At 39.9% G+C, this 17,082-nt stretch overlaps 1 protein-coding gene across 2 annotated transcripts in view; it reads left to right on the top strand.

The window, feature by feature from the left end:
* LOC133877572 (uncharacterized) overlaps positions 1 to 14,389 on the top strand; it is a 37,431-nt gene extending 23,042 nt beyond the window's left edge. The window contains exons 13-15 of one of the 2 annotated variants that reach the window (XR_009901766.1): positions 11,884 to 12,043; positions 13,052 to 13,356; positions 13,864 to 14,389. Coding sequence is in view for 1 of the 2 variants with exons in the window: in XM_062315932.1 (XP_062171916.1) it covers positions 11,884 to 12,043; positions 13,052 to 13,225 (334 nt within the window). In the remaining variant the exon portion in view is untranslated. Of the gene's footprint in view, positions 1 to 11,883; positions 12,044 to 13,051; positions 13,670 to 13,863 lie in introns of those variants that run through there. The other variant, XM_062315932.1, reaches the window with a different exon arrangement.
* The last annotated feature ends 2,693 nt before the right edge of the window (positions 14,390 to 17,082 follow it).

The following is a 17,082-nucleotide window of genomic DNA, read 5'->3' as shown; positions in this document are numbered from 1 at the left end:
GTTACTAAGGTGACCAGAGGATCAAACTCTGATCCAAGTCCAGCCAGCAAGAAAGAGACGGCCTCAAAATCATTGAGAGGTTGTCCACATGCAGCAAGGGTGTCATTGAGAGTTTTCATTTTATGAAAATAATCAGTAATAGAGGAGTTACCTTTCTTCAAGGTAGCAAGTTGAAAGTGAACTTGCATGATACATGCATGAGCTTGGGAAGCGAACATCTTTTCCAGTGATTCCCATAATGCCTGAGAGGTGTTACAACCCATAACATTAGAGACATAGGAGTTTGAAAGCGTAGAAACAAGAACACTGATGATAAGTTGAACTCGTTGATACCATGAGAGGTAGTTAGGATTGGCAATCATGGCAGGAGCTCCAGGAGTGGTGATAGAGTTGACGATCAGTTGGGCAGGAGGAGAATCATGCCATCAATGAACCCATACACATCTTGCCCTCGAAGATATGCAAGAAGCTGGAACAGGCCATGTAGTTGTCCTTCGCCAGTTTGATGGAAGGAGAGTGATTCATATGTGGGATAGTGAAAATGGGGGATTGCATAGTAGAACTCAAATCAGTGGTGATATTAGACTCAACCATTGAGAAGAGAGAAAAAAGCAGACGTTTAGTCTTTTTGTAGCTCTGATACCATAAAATTACTTTACTTCACTTGAATACTGTTTCAACCGTATGAATCTAGGTTGCTTGCACTTGTATTTATGATCTAGGATTTACAAGAGTTTGTTATAGGTAGTACTTCTACCTATGAGAGCTACAGAGATTGAGATATACTCTAAGTATGAGATGTAAATGAGTAGAGATAGGTTTGATCTAAAACCTATTCTGTTACAATTCAAAACTGAGTTAGCTCTTTATTCTTTGATAAAGAGATAGTGCTTTTATCTTCGGTTGAAGATAAGAGTCCTTCAATACTTGGATAAGAGTCTGTGTGCTTTAACACACAGGAAGTATACAAAAGTGCCCATAAAATGAGGAAACAGAAGAGCAAGAAATTAAAACTCTACAAACACAATACGACTCGGGCTATGATGAGCCAAGACCCATATAAATAAAGCATTAAGCACGTTTCGACACAACTCCAACACCAACATTTCTACATCTTCAAAGTGCCAAGCATTCCTCTCACGCCAAAGACCCCACATGACACATAAAGGAACCTGCTTCCAAATTTGTTTAGCTTGACCATGACCCAACGAATTGTCCCAACTACTTAACAAATCTAGCACCCGTCGCGGCATAACCCACTCCATTCCAAATAAAATATAAAAAAAGCTTCATATATTCTGTGCAATATCACAGTGAAGTAAGAGGTGGTCAATGGATTCCTCTACTCTTCTTGCACATACAACACCACTCAACCTCCACTATATTATGCCTACGCAGATTTTCATGTGTCAAGATCTTTCCTAAGGTTGCTGTTCACACAAAAAAGGACACTTGCGACGGAGCCTTAACATGCCCAATACTCTTCCAAGGAAATGAGGAAACCTCTCGACTAGCTAAGGCTTCATAGAATGACTTCACTTCAAAATGCTCGCTCTAAGAGAGACTCCAAACTAACCTGTCAACCTCTCCATGCCGAATTCGATGAGAATACAACCGTTCATTTAAAGAAAGGATCATCTCCACCTCTTAATTCTGTGCAAGGCGCGTAAAGACAACATTCCAATGTGCAACTCCATCTAGCATATACAAATTATCTACCACCCAGGCATCTTTAAATCGAGCAATACTGAATAAAATTGGATAACAATGCTTTAGCGGACCATCTCCACACCAAAGATCATGCCAAAACCGTGTATTATACCCATACCCCACCTCCAAGCGCACAAACTTATAAAAGTTATCCCACCCCCTATGAATATATTTCTAGACACTCACACCATAAGACCCCCCACAACCTCTGATGAACACTATCCACCCCTCAAACTCCCATACTTAACTTCAATCACCGATCTCCATAATGCCTCCCGCTCCAAAGCAAACCTTCACATCCACTTCCCCAATAAAGCTCGACTAAATTGAATCAAGTTTCGAACTCCCAAACCACCTTCCTTAATTGGAGTACAAATTATGTACCAGTTTACTAAATGAAATTTTACCTCATCGCCAATGCTACTCCATAAGAAATCCCGTTGTAGTCTCTCAAGTCTTAGAGCCACGCTTACAGGAATGGGGAACAACGACAAATAATACATAGGAATGTTGGAGGGAGTACTTTTAATTAGAGTCAACCGACCACCCTTAGACAAATATAATTTCTTCCAATCAGCTAACTGACGTTCCACCTTCTTGATGACTCCATTCCAAATAGAAGTGCTTTAAAAGACACTTCAAACAGCAAACCCAAATAAGTCATCGGCAGAGATAATTATTAGAGTAAAAATACAGTGACTTTTTACATACATAAGAAAGTTGGAAATGTTTTTATGTTTTGCTTCTTATGCTCGGCATCATTGCAAGAGCAGAGACAACTGAGAGGATGGGCGCCAAGTCGATTTATGTATTACATATTGTAAACTGGTGAAAGTCTTTGAGGAATTAACATTTATCAAGCACATGAATTTGGTCAGCTCCTATAGACTCATTCAATTACGATCAGACCAATAAATATATACGCCTCAGCCATTCCACTTCATATGGCAACATAGCTTTCTTATTGTCAAGTTGTTAAAAGCGCTCATGCTAGCTGCTATATTAGCTTGTGTTAGAAGAGTATGTTTTTTTGGTAAGTAATAAACTAATTTTATTAAAAGCGTAAGGCGCCCCTAAGTACACCGGAAGTATACAAGAGAAAGCACCTAACTAGAAAGCGAAAAACGAACAAGAATATCGCCAAAACTAACCGACAAAGGGGACACAAAAGCCACTGTCCAAAGATACAAAGTATGAAAAGACGAACCTAAAATATACTCCAAGGACCTCTCTAAATCCTCGAAACACTTATTAGTTATTTCTTTCCAAACACACCAAAGAAGGCATGTCGGCACCATCTTCCAAATCTTAACACTCATCGGCATTCCAGATGCCCACCAACATGCAAACAAGTCAAAGACTTTCCTAGGCATAACCCAAGACAAACCAAAACGAGTAAAGAGAGCACTCCATAGAGCGTAAGCCATATCGCAATGAAGAAGAAGGTGATCCACTTATTCCCCATTTCGCTTGCACATGCATCATCTATCCACCAAAATAACATGCCTCTTCCTGAGGTTGTCCAAAGTAAGGATCTTACCTAGAGCCACCAACCACGCAAAAAAAGCCGCCCTCATAGGAGCCTCAGTCCGCCACACACTCTTCTAAGGAAAGTGACTCACTACAGAGCAAGCCAGAGAGCTAAAGAAAGAATCGACCTTGAACAATCCTTTTTTGGAGGAGACCCACCACAACCTATCTTTACTACCTCCTCTTACACTAACTGAGTGCAACACCTGGAAAAAATAAGCAAAGACATCAATTTCCCAGTCACACACCTCTCTAGAAAAGCTCACGCTCCACTGATTAGAACCACCCAACAGCTCCAAATTATCTGCAACAGAAGCATCCTTCGCACGAGAAATACCAAATAAAACAGGAAAAACTTCCTTAAGAACTATATTCATACACCACAGATCATGCCAAAATTTGGTCCTTGCCCCATCCTCCACCTCAAATCTAGAAAAGCCTAAGAATGTTTCGCACCCTTTCCTGATGTTCTTCCACAACCCCACCCCAAAGGCACCTGCAAGCTCAAAGGAGCACCAACCTCCCCATAAACTGCCAAACTTGGAGTCCACCGCAATTCTCCACCAAGCTTCTCTTTCAATCCCATAACGCCATAATCATTTACCTAACAGAGCCCGGTTGAACATCATCAAATTTCTTATACCCAACCCGCCCTCTGAAATTGGGGTACAAACCTTAGACCAACTCACCAAGTGACATTAGAACTCATCACCAATCCCTCCCCATAAAAAGTCTCGTTGTAGCTTCTCAATGCGAGCACCTACACTTGCTGGGAGAGGAAATAGATACAAAAAATATGTGGGTAAGTATGCAAGGGTACTCTTGATAAGGGTGACTCTACCTCCCTTGGAAAGGTATAACATTTTCCAGCTAGCCAACCGACGTTCAATCTTCTTGATAACACCATCCCAAATATGAATAGATTTATAGGAAGCCCCCAACGAAAGACCTAGATACTTCACCGGCAAAATGACAACCCCACACCCTAAGATATCGGCTAAACTTTTCACTTGATCTACATCGCTCATAGAAATTAAATTAGACTTAGCCAAATTAAACCTTCAAGCCGTAGCTTCAAACAGAAGAGAGACTTCGAAGATAGCGCAACTGGGAAGGACGAGCATTACAAAAAATCAATGTATCATCGGCAAGCAGCAAATGAGAGAAAGTAGCATTGCCAACTTTGAAGCCTTCAAGCAGCACTGACTGTAGCAGAAATCAGTTGACTCAAAGCCTCCATCACAAAAACAAACAACAAGGGTGAGAGAGGATCCCTTTGCCTCAACTCACGAGAGCTACTAAAAAATCCATTAGGAAAACCATTTACCAACACTGAGAATCTCATAGAGGAGATACAATGAGCTATCCAAGAGCACCATTTTCCCCCAAAACCACACCTCCTCATCACATACAAAATAAACTCCTAATTTATGTGTTCATAAGCTTTTTCCAGATCCATTTTACAAATGATGCCAAGCTCCCCAGATCTTAATCTACTATCAAGACATTCATTTGCAATAAGGATCGGATCAAGAATTTGCCTCCCTTTGACAAAGTCGCTTTTAGATTTGGAAATGGCCTTCTCCAAAACCATCTTCAATCTATTTGCTAAGACTGTAGCAATATTTTGTAAATTCCACCCACAAGACTAATAGGCCGAAAATCTTTGAGAGCAATAGCACCTGGAATTTCGGAATAAGCGAAATGAACGAAGCATTGAGGCTCTTTTCAAAAAAACCACAATCATGAAAATCCCTAAGCACCTCCATAATGTCCCCCCTCAAAACATCCCAACACGCTTGGAAGAAGGCCATAGAAATGCCATCAGGACCCGGCGCCTTATTTCTAACCATAGCTGGCTCTACCTTCCTAACCTCCTCCTCCTCAAAAGCTCTCTCCAACCAACAGGCCTCAGACTCCAAAATAGAATCAAAGGAGATACCATCCACCAAAGGCCTCCACCTACACTGCTTGGTAAAAAGCTTTTGGTAAAACTTGACAATGTGCACGCCGTTTTCTTTCTGATAAGAGGATTGAGTGTTGCCAATCAAGGAGTCCAAATAATTGTACCTTATATTTGAGTTGGCTATTTACTTATCAAAAAAAAAAATATTTGAGTTGGCTATGGAATGAAAAATTTTAGTGCACTAATCACCTTCATTTAACCACAACACCCTAGAGTTCTGCCTCCAACTCACCTCCTCTATAAGAGAACACTTCTCTAAATCTCTGACAACCTCAACCTTTCTCAAAAGCTCCTCCTCCCCTAAGGCCCTACTTTCTTCAATAACATCGAAGGCCTGAAGATCTTCAATAAGCTTCCTCTTGTTTCTCTCTACGTTTCCAAACACCTCTTCATTCCATTTCTTCAAATCTAGTTTCAAAGCCTTAAGCTTACGAGCTAAAACAAAACTAGGCGAACCTTGGAACGAATAAGAATCCCACCATTGTTTCACTAGACCCACGAAACCTTTTACTTTAAGCCACATGTTTTCAAATTTGAAAGGCCTGCTCCCTCTTGGAACACCACCACAATCAAGGAGAATTGGGAAGTGGTTCGAATAAAGGTGGGAAAGCCTCTTTTGAGAAACCAAGGGAAATCGGACTTCCCAGTCATGGGAAACAAGAAAACGATCAATCCTAGACCACACGGGAGGATCATGAGAAATCGACCAAGTAAAAGAGCCACCAGCAAGAGGGAGATCCATGGGGCCCTAATCAATAATAAAGTCAGAAATCCGTCATAGCAGAACAAAGACAAGCCTTGCCAAATCTCACTGGGAAAACGCGTTACATTGAAGTCCCCCCCGTATGCACCACGGCAAGTTCCACCAACTACAAATGCCAGCCAATTCATCCCAAAGCAGTCTTCGATCACATCCAGAATTCGGGTCGTAAACACCTACAAAGGCCCTGGCGAAATTATCCGCAATGTTCTTGAACGAGACTGCGAGGGTGTACTCCCCCACACACTCATCGACCTTCTCCACCACCCTTGTATCCCACATTATCCGGATGCCCCTTGAGGTCCCATTGGAGAAAAGAATGAGGCAATGTATGAACGCAGATTATGAGATGAATGAGGCAATATATGAACGTAGCCTCCTTTTTCACTATTTTCTTTCCATGCAAACCTTACAACAGCTTGGAGTCTTTGGTTTATATGTTGGACACATGAGAACAAAGTTGAGAAGCTAGTCTTTTGATTTGTCAGCCTAATTCATGTGTCACCAAAATACACAACGGGTGCTGCTATACTTCCTCTAGTATGCCTTAGGAATGAGGTGCAATATGCCCAACTCTAAGTCTAAACATCCAAGCTTGAGCCCATACAATATTGGAACAATGCTTGAGGTTAGTACTTGGGTTACAACATTCCTCTTGGGGTTATAATCAATGCTCCTTGGCGCCTGGAAGACAAGACAAGCGCTTCTAAATCAATGTAAACTTTACTTACATTTTTTTCTTGTTAAATTCCATACTACAAATTGTTGTTGGAGTAAGAACCCTTGTGAAATTCATTTTGAAATAGGCATTGAACTAAAGCTTTATATTTCTCAATAAAATCTTATAAAAATCACTCTTGCTGTGGACCTTCTATCCTCCATTGCCCTAATGATTTGAAAGTCAAGAAACTGTTTAGCCTCTTATGATTTTTAAACCAGCAACAATGATCTATCTATAAAGAAAAATGTTGACCATTTTATAGGAACACTGACTGCGGATGAGGGCGAAAACTTGGGTTGTAGCTTTAATAAGACAAATGGGTTTGGGATTCAATTATGATGGTTGCTGCTTGTCTTTAGGGGTTTCTCTTTATCAACATGTGTAGTAGTTCGAGTTAGAGAACCCATAGCATCAACAGTTAGAATCATGAGAACAAAATGAGGAAGGGATCATCATTAAAGATTTCTTCCATTTGTTTCCACCTTTCCTTGAAGGAACAACCTCAACATTTGATGGAAAGATACCCCATCATAGTTCTCTTTTTATTTAGACAAGATGCATGGTTGTGTTAGTAAATTGGTACTTTTTGCCGAGGCACATGTTAAGGCTGTCAAATCATCACTTATTCTAGAAGCTTAAGTTAATAAGAAATGATGAATTTAATCATTTAATTAATACTTTGACACTCCCTTCTATGTGTGAGACCAAACAACATGTGGACTATTGTAATTGAAATGGGGGATAAATTGTAGAGTAAAGTTCGAACTTAGGACTTCGGCTTTGATACTTAAGTAGGTTTTTTCTTATTTTCTCCTACACTAACGTTTATAATTTATAGAAGAAATACAATTCAAGATAACAATAAATACAACAAACCTACACAAATTGAACAATCACCAAACTTAGATAAAGATAAACTCAACTAGATAAAAGATAAGGATAAATACTTTAACAAAGACTATGACAGGAGGTCTGCATAAATCAGGAACACCAAGAGTTAAGTAGAACAAATACTGTTGGTTCATCTTTTAGCAACTGAATATTAGGAACACTCCGGTAAAATAACCCTTTGGTTACCTTTTTGAAGGATATAAATAATTATAACAATAAAGACAAATACTGTTGAACAAATATTGTTGGTTCATCTTTGTGTATGGTCCAAACTCTCATAGCGATAGAAGACTTCTTTGGGACGAGTTGGCTGGCGTCCTCAGTTGGTGGAACATGTCGTAGTGCATAGGGAGGGACTTTAATGTCACTCGTTTTCCTAGTGAAAGATCAAGTGATGTTCGTCTATGTTCTACTATGACGGAGTTCTTTGATTTAATTTTTTATCAGGGCTTGTAGGACTTGCCTCTTGTGGGTGGATCCTTCATTTGGTCGTTATCTCGTGATCCTCCCAAGTGGTCTAGAATTGATCGTTTTCTGGTCTCCCCACCTTGGGAAGCTTGGCTCCTGGGTGTTTCTCAGAAGAGGCTTTTTGCGCCTATGCTCGGATCACTTTCCAACCCTTCTTGATTGTGGTGATGTTTCTAGGGGGAGCAAGCCTTTCAAATTCGAGAACATGTGGCTAAAGGTGGACGGTTTTGTAGGCTTGGTGAAGCAGTGGTGAGATTCCTATTTGTTCATAGTTTTGTCTTTCCTCGCAAGCTCAAAGCTTTGAAATTGGATTTGAAAAAATGGAATAAGGAGGTGTTTGGCAATGTTGAAAGGAACAAGAGGATTCTTGTGGAAGATCTTCGGGCTTTTGATGCCTTGGAAAAGGGAAGGGCCTTGGGTGGGGAAGAGCCATTGAAGAAGGTAGAGGTTATCAAAGAGTTAGAGAGATGTATTCTTATGGAGGAGGTGAGCTAGAGGCAAAAATCTAGGGTTTTGTGGTTAAAGGAAGGTGATAAATGAACAAATTTTTTTCACTCTACAGCCAACTCAAACAGAAGGTACAATTCCATTGATTCCTTATTTATTGATGGTAGTTCTTCTTCCAATCAGGTAGAGATCAATGTGCACATTGTCAAGTTCTATCAAAAGCTCTTTACTGAACAGTGTAGGTGGAGGATAATGGTGGATGGTCTTTCCTTTGATTCCATTCTGGAGTTCGAGACTTTTTGGTTGGAGAGTCTTTGAAGAAGATGAGGTTAGGAAGGTAGTCTCAGCTATGAATGGCAATAAGGCGTCGGGTCCTGATGGCTTCTCTATGACCTTTTTCCAAGCGTGTTGGGATGTGTTAAAGGTGGACATGAAGGTTTTTAGGGAATTTAATGCTGGAGGTTTGTTTGAGGAGAGTCTCAATGCTTCGTTTATTGCACTTATTCCAAAGGTTCTAGGTGCTTTAGATCTTAATGGTTTTTGTCCGATCAGTCTTATGGGAGATATCTACAAAATTAATTCTAAGGTTTTAGCAAATAGATTAAAGACGATTATGGAGAAGGTCATATCCAAGTCGCAAAGTGCCTTCATCAAGGGGAGACAAATTCTAGATCCGATTCTCATTGCCAATGAATGCCTTGATAGTTGGCTAAAATCGGGGGAGCCAGGTGTTATTTGCAAAATGGATTTGGAAAAAGCTTATGATCATGTAAATTGGGATTTCTTGTTGTATATGTTGAAGAGGTGCGGTTTTGGGGTATATGGTGCTCTTGTATAGATCATTGTATCTCCCCAGTGCGGTTTTCGATCTTGGTTAATGGCTCTCCTAATGGTTTTTTTAGTAGCCCCCGTGTTTTCAGACAAGGATCCACTCTCTCCTTTGTTGTTTGTTTTTGTGAATGAGGCTTTGAGTCGAATGATTTCTGCTGTGGTTAATGGGGGACTATTAGAAGGTTTAACAGTTGGCAACGCTACTGCCTCTCATCTTCTGTTTGCCAACGATACTTTGATATTGTGTAGCGCTTGTCCCGCTCAGTTGAGTTATTTGCGGAGTCTTTTCTTGTTGTTTGAAGCTGCCTCGGGATTGAAGGTTACCTTGGCTAAGTTTGAATTAATTGCTGTGGGGAACATTGACCTAGTAGGAAGATTGGCTGGAATTCTAAGGTGTGGGGTGTCCACCCTGCCGGTTAAGTATCTTGGCCTTCCGTTCGGGGCTTCCTATAAGGCGAAGCATATTTGGGATGGTGTCGTTGAAAAAGAGAGACCATTGGTGGCTAGTTGGAAAAGGATGTACCTATTCAAAGGTGGCAGGGTCACCCTTATCAAGAGCACCCTCGCTAAATTACCCACATATTACATGTCCCTGTTCCCTCTCCTGGCAAGTGTTGCTAATCTCATTGAGAAGCTACAACGTGACTTTTTATGGGGTGGGCTAGGTGAAGAGTTCAAATTTCACCTGACGAGTTGGTCCAAGGTTTGCGCTCCAATTTTTGAGGGAGGTTTGGGTATTAGAAATTTGTTGGTGTTCAATCGTGCTCTGTTAGGTAAATGGTTGTAGCACTAGGGATTGAGAGAGACGCTTGGTGGAGAATTGTGGTGGACTCAAAATATGGCAGCTTATGGGGTGGGTGGTGCTCTCTTGAGCCTGCATAAGCCTTTGGGGTAGGGTTGTGGAAGAGCATTAGAAAAGGTTGGGACTCTTTCTCAAGCTTTACTAGAATTGTGGTGGGGGGATGGGACTAGGATTATATTTTGGCATGATATATAGTGTGGGGATATGGTTCTGAAGGTTGCTTTTCTAGCTCTATTTGGTATTGCTCGGTCGAAGGATGCCTCTGTTGCGGCTAATGTGGAGCTCTTAGGTGGTTCTACTTATGTTCCGTTTGTTTCGACGTAAAATGATTTCTGGAAAATGATTTCGGCATTTTCCGGTGTTTGGTAGGGGCGAAAATAATAGTCAACCGGAAAATGATTTCTGTTTGACCAAAAATGCTTAGTAAATTTCGGAAAATGATTTACGATTTTTAAAAGCGTAAATCATTTTCCGAAGACGCTAGACGCATTCGACCCCTATTATACGACACAGTCAACCTTCACTTCAAGCAGTTGACTATCACCGAAATCTTGCCGGTACTGAAATTTGACAGCATCCGGTCACTGTCGTCGAAATCCGGCGACGGAATCCGGCCATCTTCGCTGGAATCCGGTCAGCCCAAATTCCGGTGACCGTATTTCGGCCTTCTGGCCAGAACGGCCGGATTCCAGCGGTTTTGGTAGATTCCGGCCAGTATGCCGGAATCCGGTCATCCCAGATTCCGACGAAACTGTTCGGATTCCGGCCTATATCTTGGATTCGGGCTATAGTAGCCGGAGTGGTGGAATCCTTTCTGTCAATGACGGAATCTCGTATTCGGTAATTTTTATATTATTTTACATTAATATTTATATGTTTTGAATAAAAATTAATTTTTATAGGTTAATAAGATTGAATAAAAATATTAAAGGCGGAATTGGAATACCTAATTGGTTATGGATATCATATGGTTTTGCTGAGTTGAATGGTTAGCTTGTATTGGCTAACCATTAGATATCTCATATAATCGACAACTTATGTTCTTCATTTTTTCTCTCCCCCTTGCACTTGTCACCGATAGTAGTTCTTCTTGATTTTTTGGGTCTTCGGCTGGTGGGTTTTGAGTTTGGGTGGCACTCTCCTCCGGCGATGGATGTTTGAGTCTTCGGTTTGCTAGAATGGAGCGGAGCTTCTCCGTGGAAGCTAAGCGTTTCTCCTTTTCGGCTAAGTCTGAAGCGGCAAACTTGCGTTTGGAGGAGAGGAGAAAGGGGTTCTGCGGGTTTTTATTCTTGGGTTTCCAAGCTTCTGCTTGGCTATTGGCTACCATCGAAGAGGCCTTGAATGCTTCTGTGAGGGATCTTGTCAAGTACTTCAAGGAGGACGTGAATGTTTTGATGGTTCGTGGGGGTGAGAATAAGTCCGGCCGCTACTTAGAGGTGGTTGTTTTCGTTGTATTCTCAAAACTACAACATGGCTTGAGATCCTGGGCATGGGGCATGGGGTGCTTCAAATCTGGATTTTCTCATATATTTGCTGAAGGGGACTAGTCCGTGGATCTTGCTTTGCTGAAGTCTTTTGCTTCAGCTTTATAATTATGCTTTGTTTAACCTGTTACTATATGAATGTCAATGGGGAAAGGTGTTTTTTTTTATTTTTTTATTTTATTTTCTACTGCATGGTTTTTTTTGGGTGTTGGATGTATTGAAGTTTCTTAAACTTGAATATCACATAACAGTGTATATATATACCCTTTGCAGATGTTTCCTCTCTGATGAAGCACGGAATGTAGCGAGTATAATTGAAAACATTTTGCAATGTGCACTAGACTTCCGTTCTTGTCTTACTGGAAGAATATGGGATATTGGGATGGATCAAGGAGATGTGTGGGGTAAATTTTCTAGAATCAATATATCCCAGGTGATCCTCGCATCTTTTATCCAAGATGTTGTGTACCCGACTTGAATTGTACTCTGTTTTAATTAGCTTGTAGTCTGCACAGATGTTTGTGAACTTGTATATGATGCTCTCTCTCTCTCTCTCTCTCTCTCTCTCTAACAAGTATTTTCTGACATGAGTCATGCTAGTTGTGCTCTAATATGGCTGTAAGAACTCAGGCATGGGGCAATCCTCAAAATATCTAATATTTTACATCTTACATGACTGTATATGTTCTTTATGTAACACACTCTTGGGTCATTGCTTTGAAGTGTATAAAAGGAGGTCTTTGATAGTCTAAAGCACACCCCATGCCCATCCATATACGTATTTAAAGTGTATAAGTAGCCCATTTTCTGCTAAAGAAGTTTGCAGTACGACTAGTGCATTGGTACTATTAGTACTAGCGCTAATACTACTAAATCGATGATGATGATGATGATGATGATAAGGCATTGACAGGTCAGCATATTGGAAATGCTCTGATTGTTTGGTTGTTAAATGTCCAGCTTGAGATTATCTCTCAATGAGTAAGAAATGTACTTTGCAAATGTTAGCAGGATATGTACATGAAGGGAAAACATTTCCCATGCATGTGGATGGCAGGATTTCATCCATTTTCGTGGTGCATTCTCACACGACACATCATCCAGTTCTCTGCTTGACAGGGAAACCCTGCTGGGTCTCAAGTCGTGTTTATGACGTGTCTAATCTCATTTCAATTAATGCAGAGTGTAACATATGTTTGTAGAAACACTGTTTTGTAGTTTTATGTTTAGTGCATTATTTCTGCATGCCAGCCTAAACACATCTCAATCACTTCCAATATGATATAATGCATCTTTGTGCAGTTGGATTCATTATATGTTACGAACAACATAACACATTCAGACCACTGAAATGATTTTAGTTTTCTGTTTTCAGTGTTTTGAAATAGCAGCTGTGGTTCAGAAAACGGTTGGTTAACCTTTTAGTTGCATCTGTTTGCAGGTGCTTTCCATTAAGCGGACATTCGACAAGAATCTGACCGAATTGCGTTTTTGCTATCTGAAGTCTCCTAAACATGGGGAGTTTGGTCTTTCCCGTTTTTGGGCAAATCTCAATTACAACGAGTATTACTCATATGTTGGTAATGAAATGGGGCATTACGCTCTCTCAGTGTAAACCTATCCGTCATGTCATGCCGATTGTGACGAGCAGAGGATCGGGATGTACGCGTGGTATGAGCCAGTGCTTCAGAGTTCGTTATTAGAGGTGTGCATTCTCTAGGCAGAGTATACTTTCAAAATATCAAGGTAGATGCCTCAGTAGTGCCATTCAACATCATCTATTATATTATGTTGGTCCATGTCCATGTGAGCCGGGAGATTCCTATATCTTTTGAGTGGTTATGCTAAATCATTCCCCAGCCATTTAAATTTCTAAGTTAACAAGTTTTTCCTGGGTTTTTTTGCTTGTGGTTTGCTTCCTAGTGGCCAAACTAATGAGCTTCAATCTTTTTGTATAAGGGAAAAGGTGATACATACTACTTGTGAATCTGAGTTGTATAGTAGAAATGATTATTATCATTTATAATTTCAAAAAGAAAAGTTCATTGGCATGATATTATTCACTGTTTTTCTTTACTTTTTGAGTAGAATTTGGTGGTGGATCCAGCTTCAGTGCTGTAGTTTAAAACTACAGCACATCTGCTGTAGAAAAATGGAGGGCCCAAATCTATTTCCCAAAACACAGTCGTTTAACTTATGTAACAAAACTGAAAAATAAAACAGGGCTGACATTTTCTACTTACGCCGTTTAAGGAAGGAGAAACGACAGTGTTGCTTGAAACAGGAAACAGCGCGGGAATGAGGAACGACAGTGTTGCTTGACTGCAGTATTATGATCGGAAGCATAATATTTTGGAGTGCCTCGCATTGTTTGTCCAGCTTAAGTGAAACACTGCTTTCTAAGGGCCGGCTGATATATATCAACTTCTTTTTGAATCTGCAGAATCTGAATACATGCTAAAATGGACCCTCTGTTTTCAGCTACAGAGGTCTTCCAAGACTCCCATGGCAGGTTAGTTTATGTCTTGTGTATTGGGTCTATCATTTTGGAATTTGTTTTTGTTTTTGAAACCGAAATAGATTTCTTTTTGAAATGGTATTGTGTGAAAGAATTAGTTTGGTTTGTGAAAGGGGGGCGTATTTGTTTTTGTTAGGAAAAAAAATTATGAGCTGAATCTGAGTTTATGCAAAGATTCAATGGGCTATACAAATTTCAGTATTGGGTTATCGGTTTTTAGTTTTGTCAAGAGGCTTCTATTGATAGTTTATCATCCCACTTTTTGGGATGTCATTAAATGGAAGTATTCCATCCACTTTACAGGATTTTTTACTCACTGTATACTTAATTATTTTTTGGGAAGAAACTTTAGCACAGAGCCTGTATACATAAGTAACATCCTCTGTTTTCCTATTTTTCTTATGAAAATAAAAAAGAAGTGGAAACCTCACTGACTGAAGGGTGAGACTATAAGAGTAGACTAGACAGAAGCTATGCATAGGGTGAAATGTCTGCAATGTGGATCCAAATACAAGCAAAGGTGAAAATTGTTGTGCACTATATCTATTTTACCAAGAGATATACGATGAAACTATACAGTCCTTCCAATGGTTGTTTGAAACTTTCTTTGAGGCAATGTCGGGGAAGAAGCTAAATATAATCTTTATTGATCAAGATCCAGCAATGGCAAAAGTTATCTCATTAGTGATGCTTGATACTTACCATCGATTGTGTACGTGTCATTTAATGCAAAATGCTTTGGGAGAAAAGTTCTCTGTTGTATTGAAGTGATTCTGAATTACATTGCATGTTCTGTATATATACTAGACTAACACAATAACAGATTCGTACAACTCAAATACAGCTCCATAAATTCATCCAGTAATTCATTAACCTAGGATGAGATACATTGCAAGTCAAGTTGAGGACAAGATTCGTATTGTGGCTCTGTCAACTTCACTTGCAAATGCAAAGGATCTTGGGGAATGGATAGGTGCTACCTACCTCCCATGGCCTTTTCAATTTTCCTCCTGGTGTACGTCCTGTGCCATTGGAAATACACATTCTGGGAGTGGATATAGCTAATTTTGAAGTGAGGATGCAAGCTATGAAGAAACCAACATTCACTGCAATTGTTCAACATACTAAGAATGGGAAGCCTGCTCTTGTTTTTGTTCCGGCAAGGAAGCATTTCCAACTCACTGCTGTGGATCTGATGACTTGCTCTGTTGTGGAAGGAGGAGGGGAGAAGCCATTTTTATTACAGACCCCTGAAGAAATTGAACCTTTCATTGACAAAATTAATGATGAAATGTTGAAAGCCACTTTACATGAGGGAGTGGGCTACTTGCATGAGGGCTTAACTAATTTGGATCAAGCAGTTGTGTCACAGCTGTTCGAGGCAGCAGTTCTGTGTTGGGGTTTGTGTCAGAATATCCATTACTCTTTGTCTGTCCTGCAAAATTCAACACCACCACCTCAGGGGAAGAATATATATATATATATATAATACCCAAGAAAAGCATTGCACATAAGTACAGCAGGAATGCACATAAGGTGGATCCGGCTTATCCTTGCCAAACTTACAAACTTGGAAGAAATAATTCATTTTAGCACATAATTCAGGAAAAGCAGAACCACCCTTCCTACAGAAACCCAATGGAAGCATAAGATTTTAAATTTAATTAAAAAAAAAAAAATGAAAAACCATTGTTCTCTTCTTAATTGAAATTTGCAGCAAAACAAACTCATCCTTTTTCCCATCAAAATATTTTGCAATATCAAACTCATAAGCAGCCGCCAGCACCCAATGTGAATCCAATCACACATACCCAATATCAAATAGCACAAAAACTAACATAAAGTTCCTCATTTTAGCTCACACCCATTTGGGAAACTCACAAGAAACCACGATTCCTTGCATGCCTGACTTTGACAAATACAAATTTCACATAACCCTCATTGATAATTCCTCACTCTAGCTCATACCTAGAAACAAGCTCTCACTCTAGACCCATATTCACAATTTCGAAGAAGCATCGAAAAAACTCAGGGAAATTAAAGTGCAAACCTTTTTTCTCTCTCATATTTTCCTGCATTTTTTTCGCAACCAAACAAACTCTCAAAGAAAAAGAAAAAGAAAAAGTAATGGTGTAAAGCTTGCAGCAAATTCCACCACAACAGAATGCCGACGCCAAAGCTCTCCTCTTGGGACTAAGCACACTGCCCCTTGGATTGCAGTTGTCGCCGGCACTGGAAACTGCTCGTGTGACAGCGCCGCGACGAACTTGAGCTCGGCGACCTACTGTTTCCTGTTTCCGCTGGCGTTGGGTTGAAAGCTAGATCTATCTTCCTCAAATGGTGGATGGATGCTATTTAGGAAACGGACATTTTATTTTTTAGGAAACAAACGTTTTATTTTTTTAGTTTTGTTACAGAAGTTAAACGGCTGTGTTTTGAGAAATAGATTTGAATCCTCCCATTTTCTACGACAGATGTGTTATAGTTTTAAATTGCCGCACCCACGCTGAATGCTTTGGTGGTATAGGGCCACGGATGGCATTGCGAAGACTGTTTCACTAGCGTCTAGGTGTCTCCAAGGAAATGAGTGGTATGACTGTTTCAAAGAGGAAATGCTTAAACTAAATAGTATCCGACACCCCTACATGTTCCATAAAAAGAAAATTTGGGTTTGGTAAATTTCAACTAGATGACATCAGCTGAATGATGAATTATATAAAGAGAGATCCAACGGTCCACATAATTTAATATACAATTTATATATAATCTTTTGTTTGTCAGCAATGCCGTGTTATATATACTAGCTTATAACCCGCGTTATGCATGAGATTCTTCATTATAATTTAATTTCAGAACAAAAAAAAATGATAAAAAGAGGAAACGGAAGAAGAGAAGCATAAAAAATATAGACAAAAAATGAAAAATACTAATATAATATAATAGTGTTATCTTTT

The sequence above is a fragment of the Alnus glutinosa genome, chromosome 9, assembly GCF_958979055.1.
Source record: "Alnus glutinosa chromosome 9, dhAlnGlut1.1, whole genome shotgun sequence".
In the NCBI taxonomy this organism is placed as follows: domain Eukaryota; kingdom Viridiplantae; phylum Streptophyta; class Magnoliopsida; order Fagales; family Betulaceae; genus Alnus; species Alnus glutinosa.
This window is presented reverse-complemented; position numbering and strand designations above follow the sequence as displayed.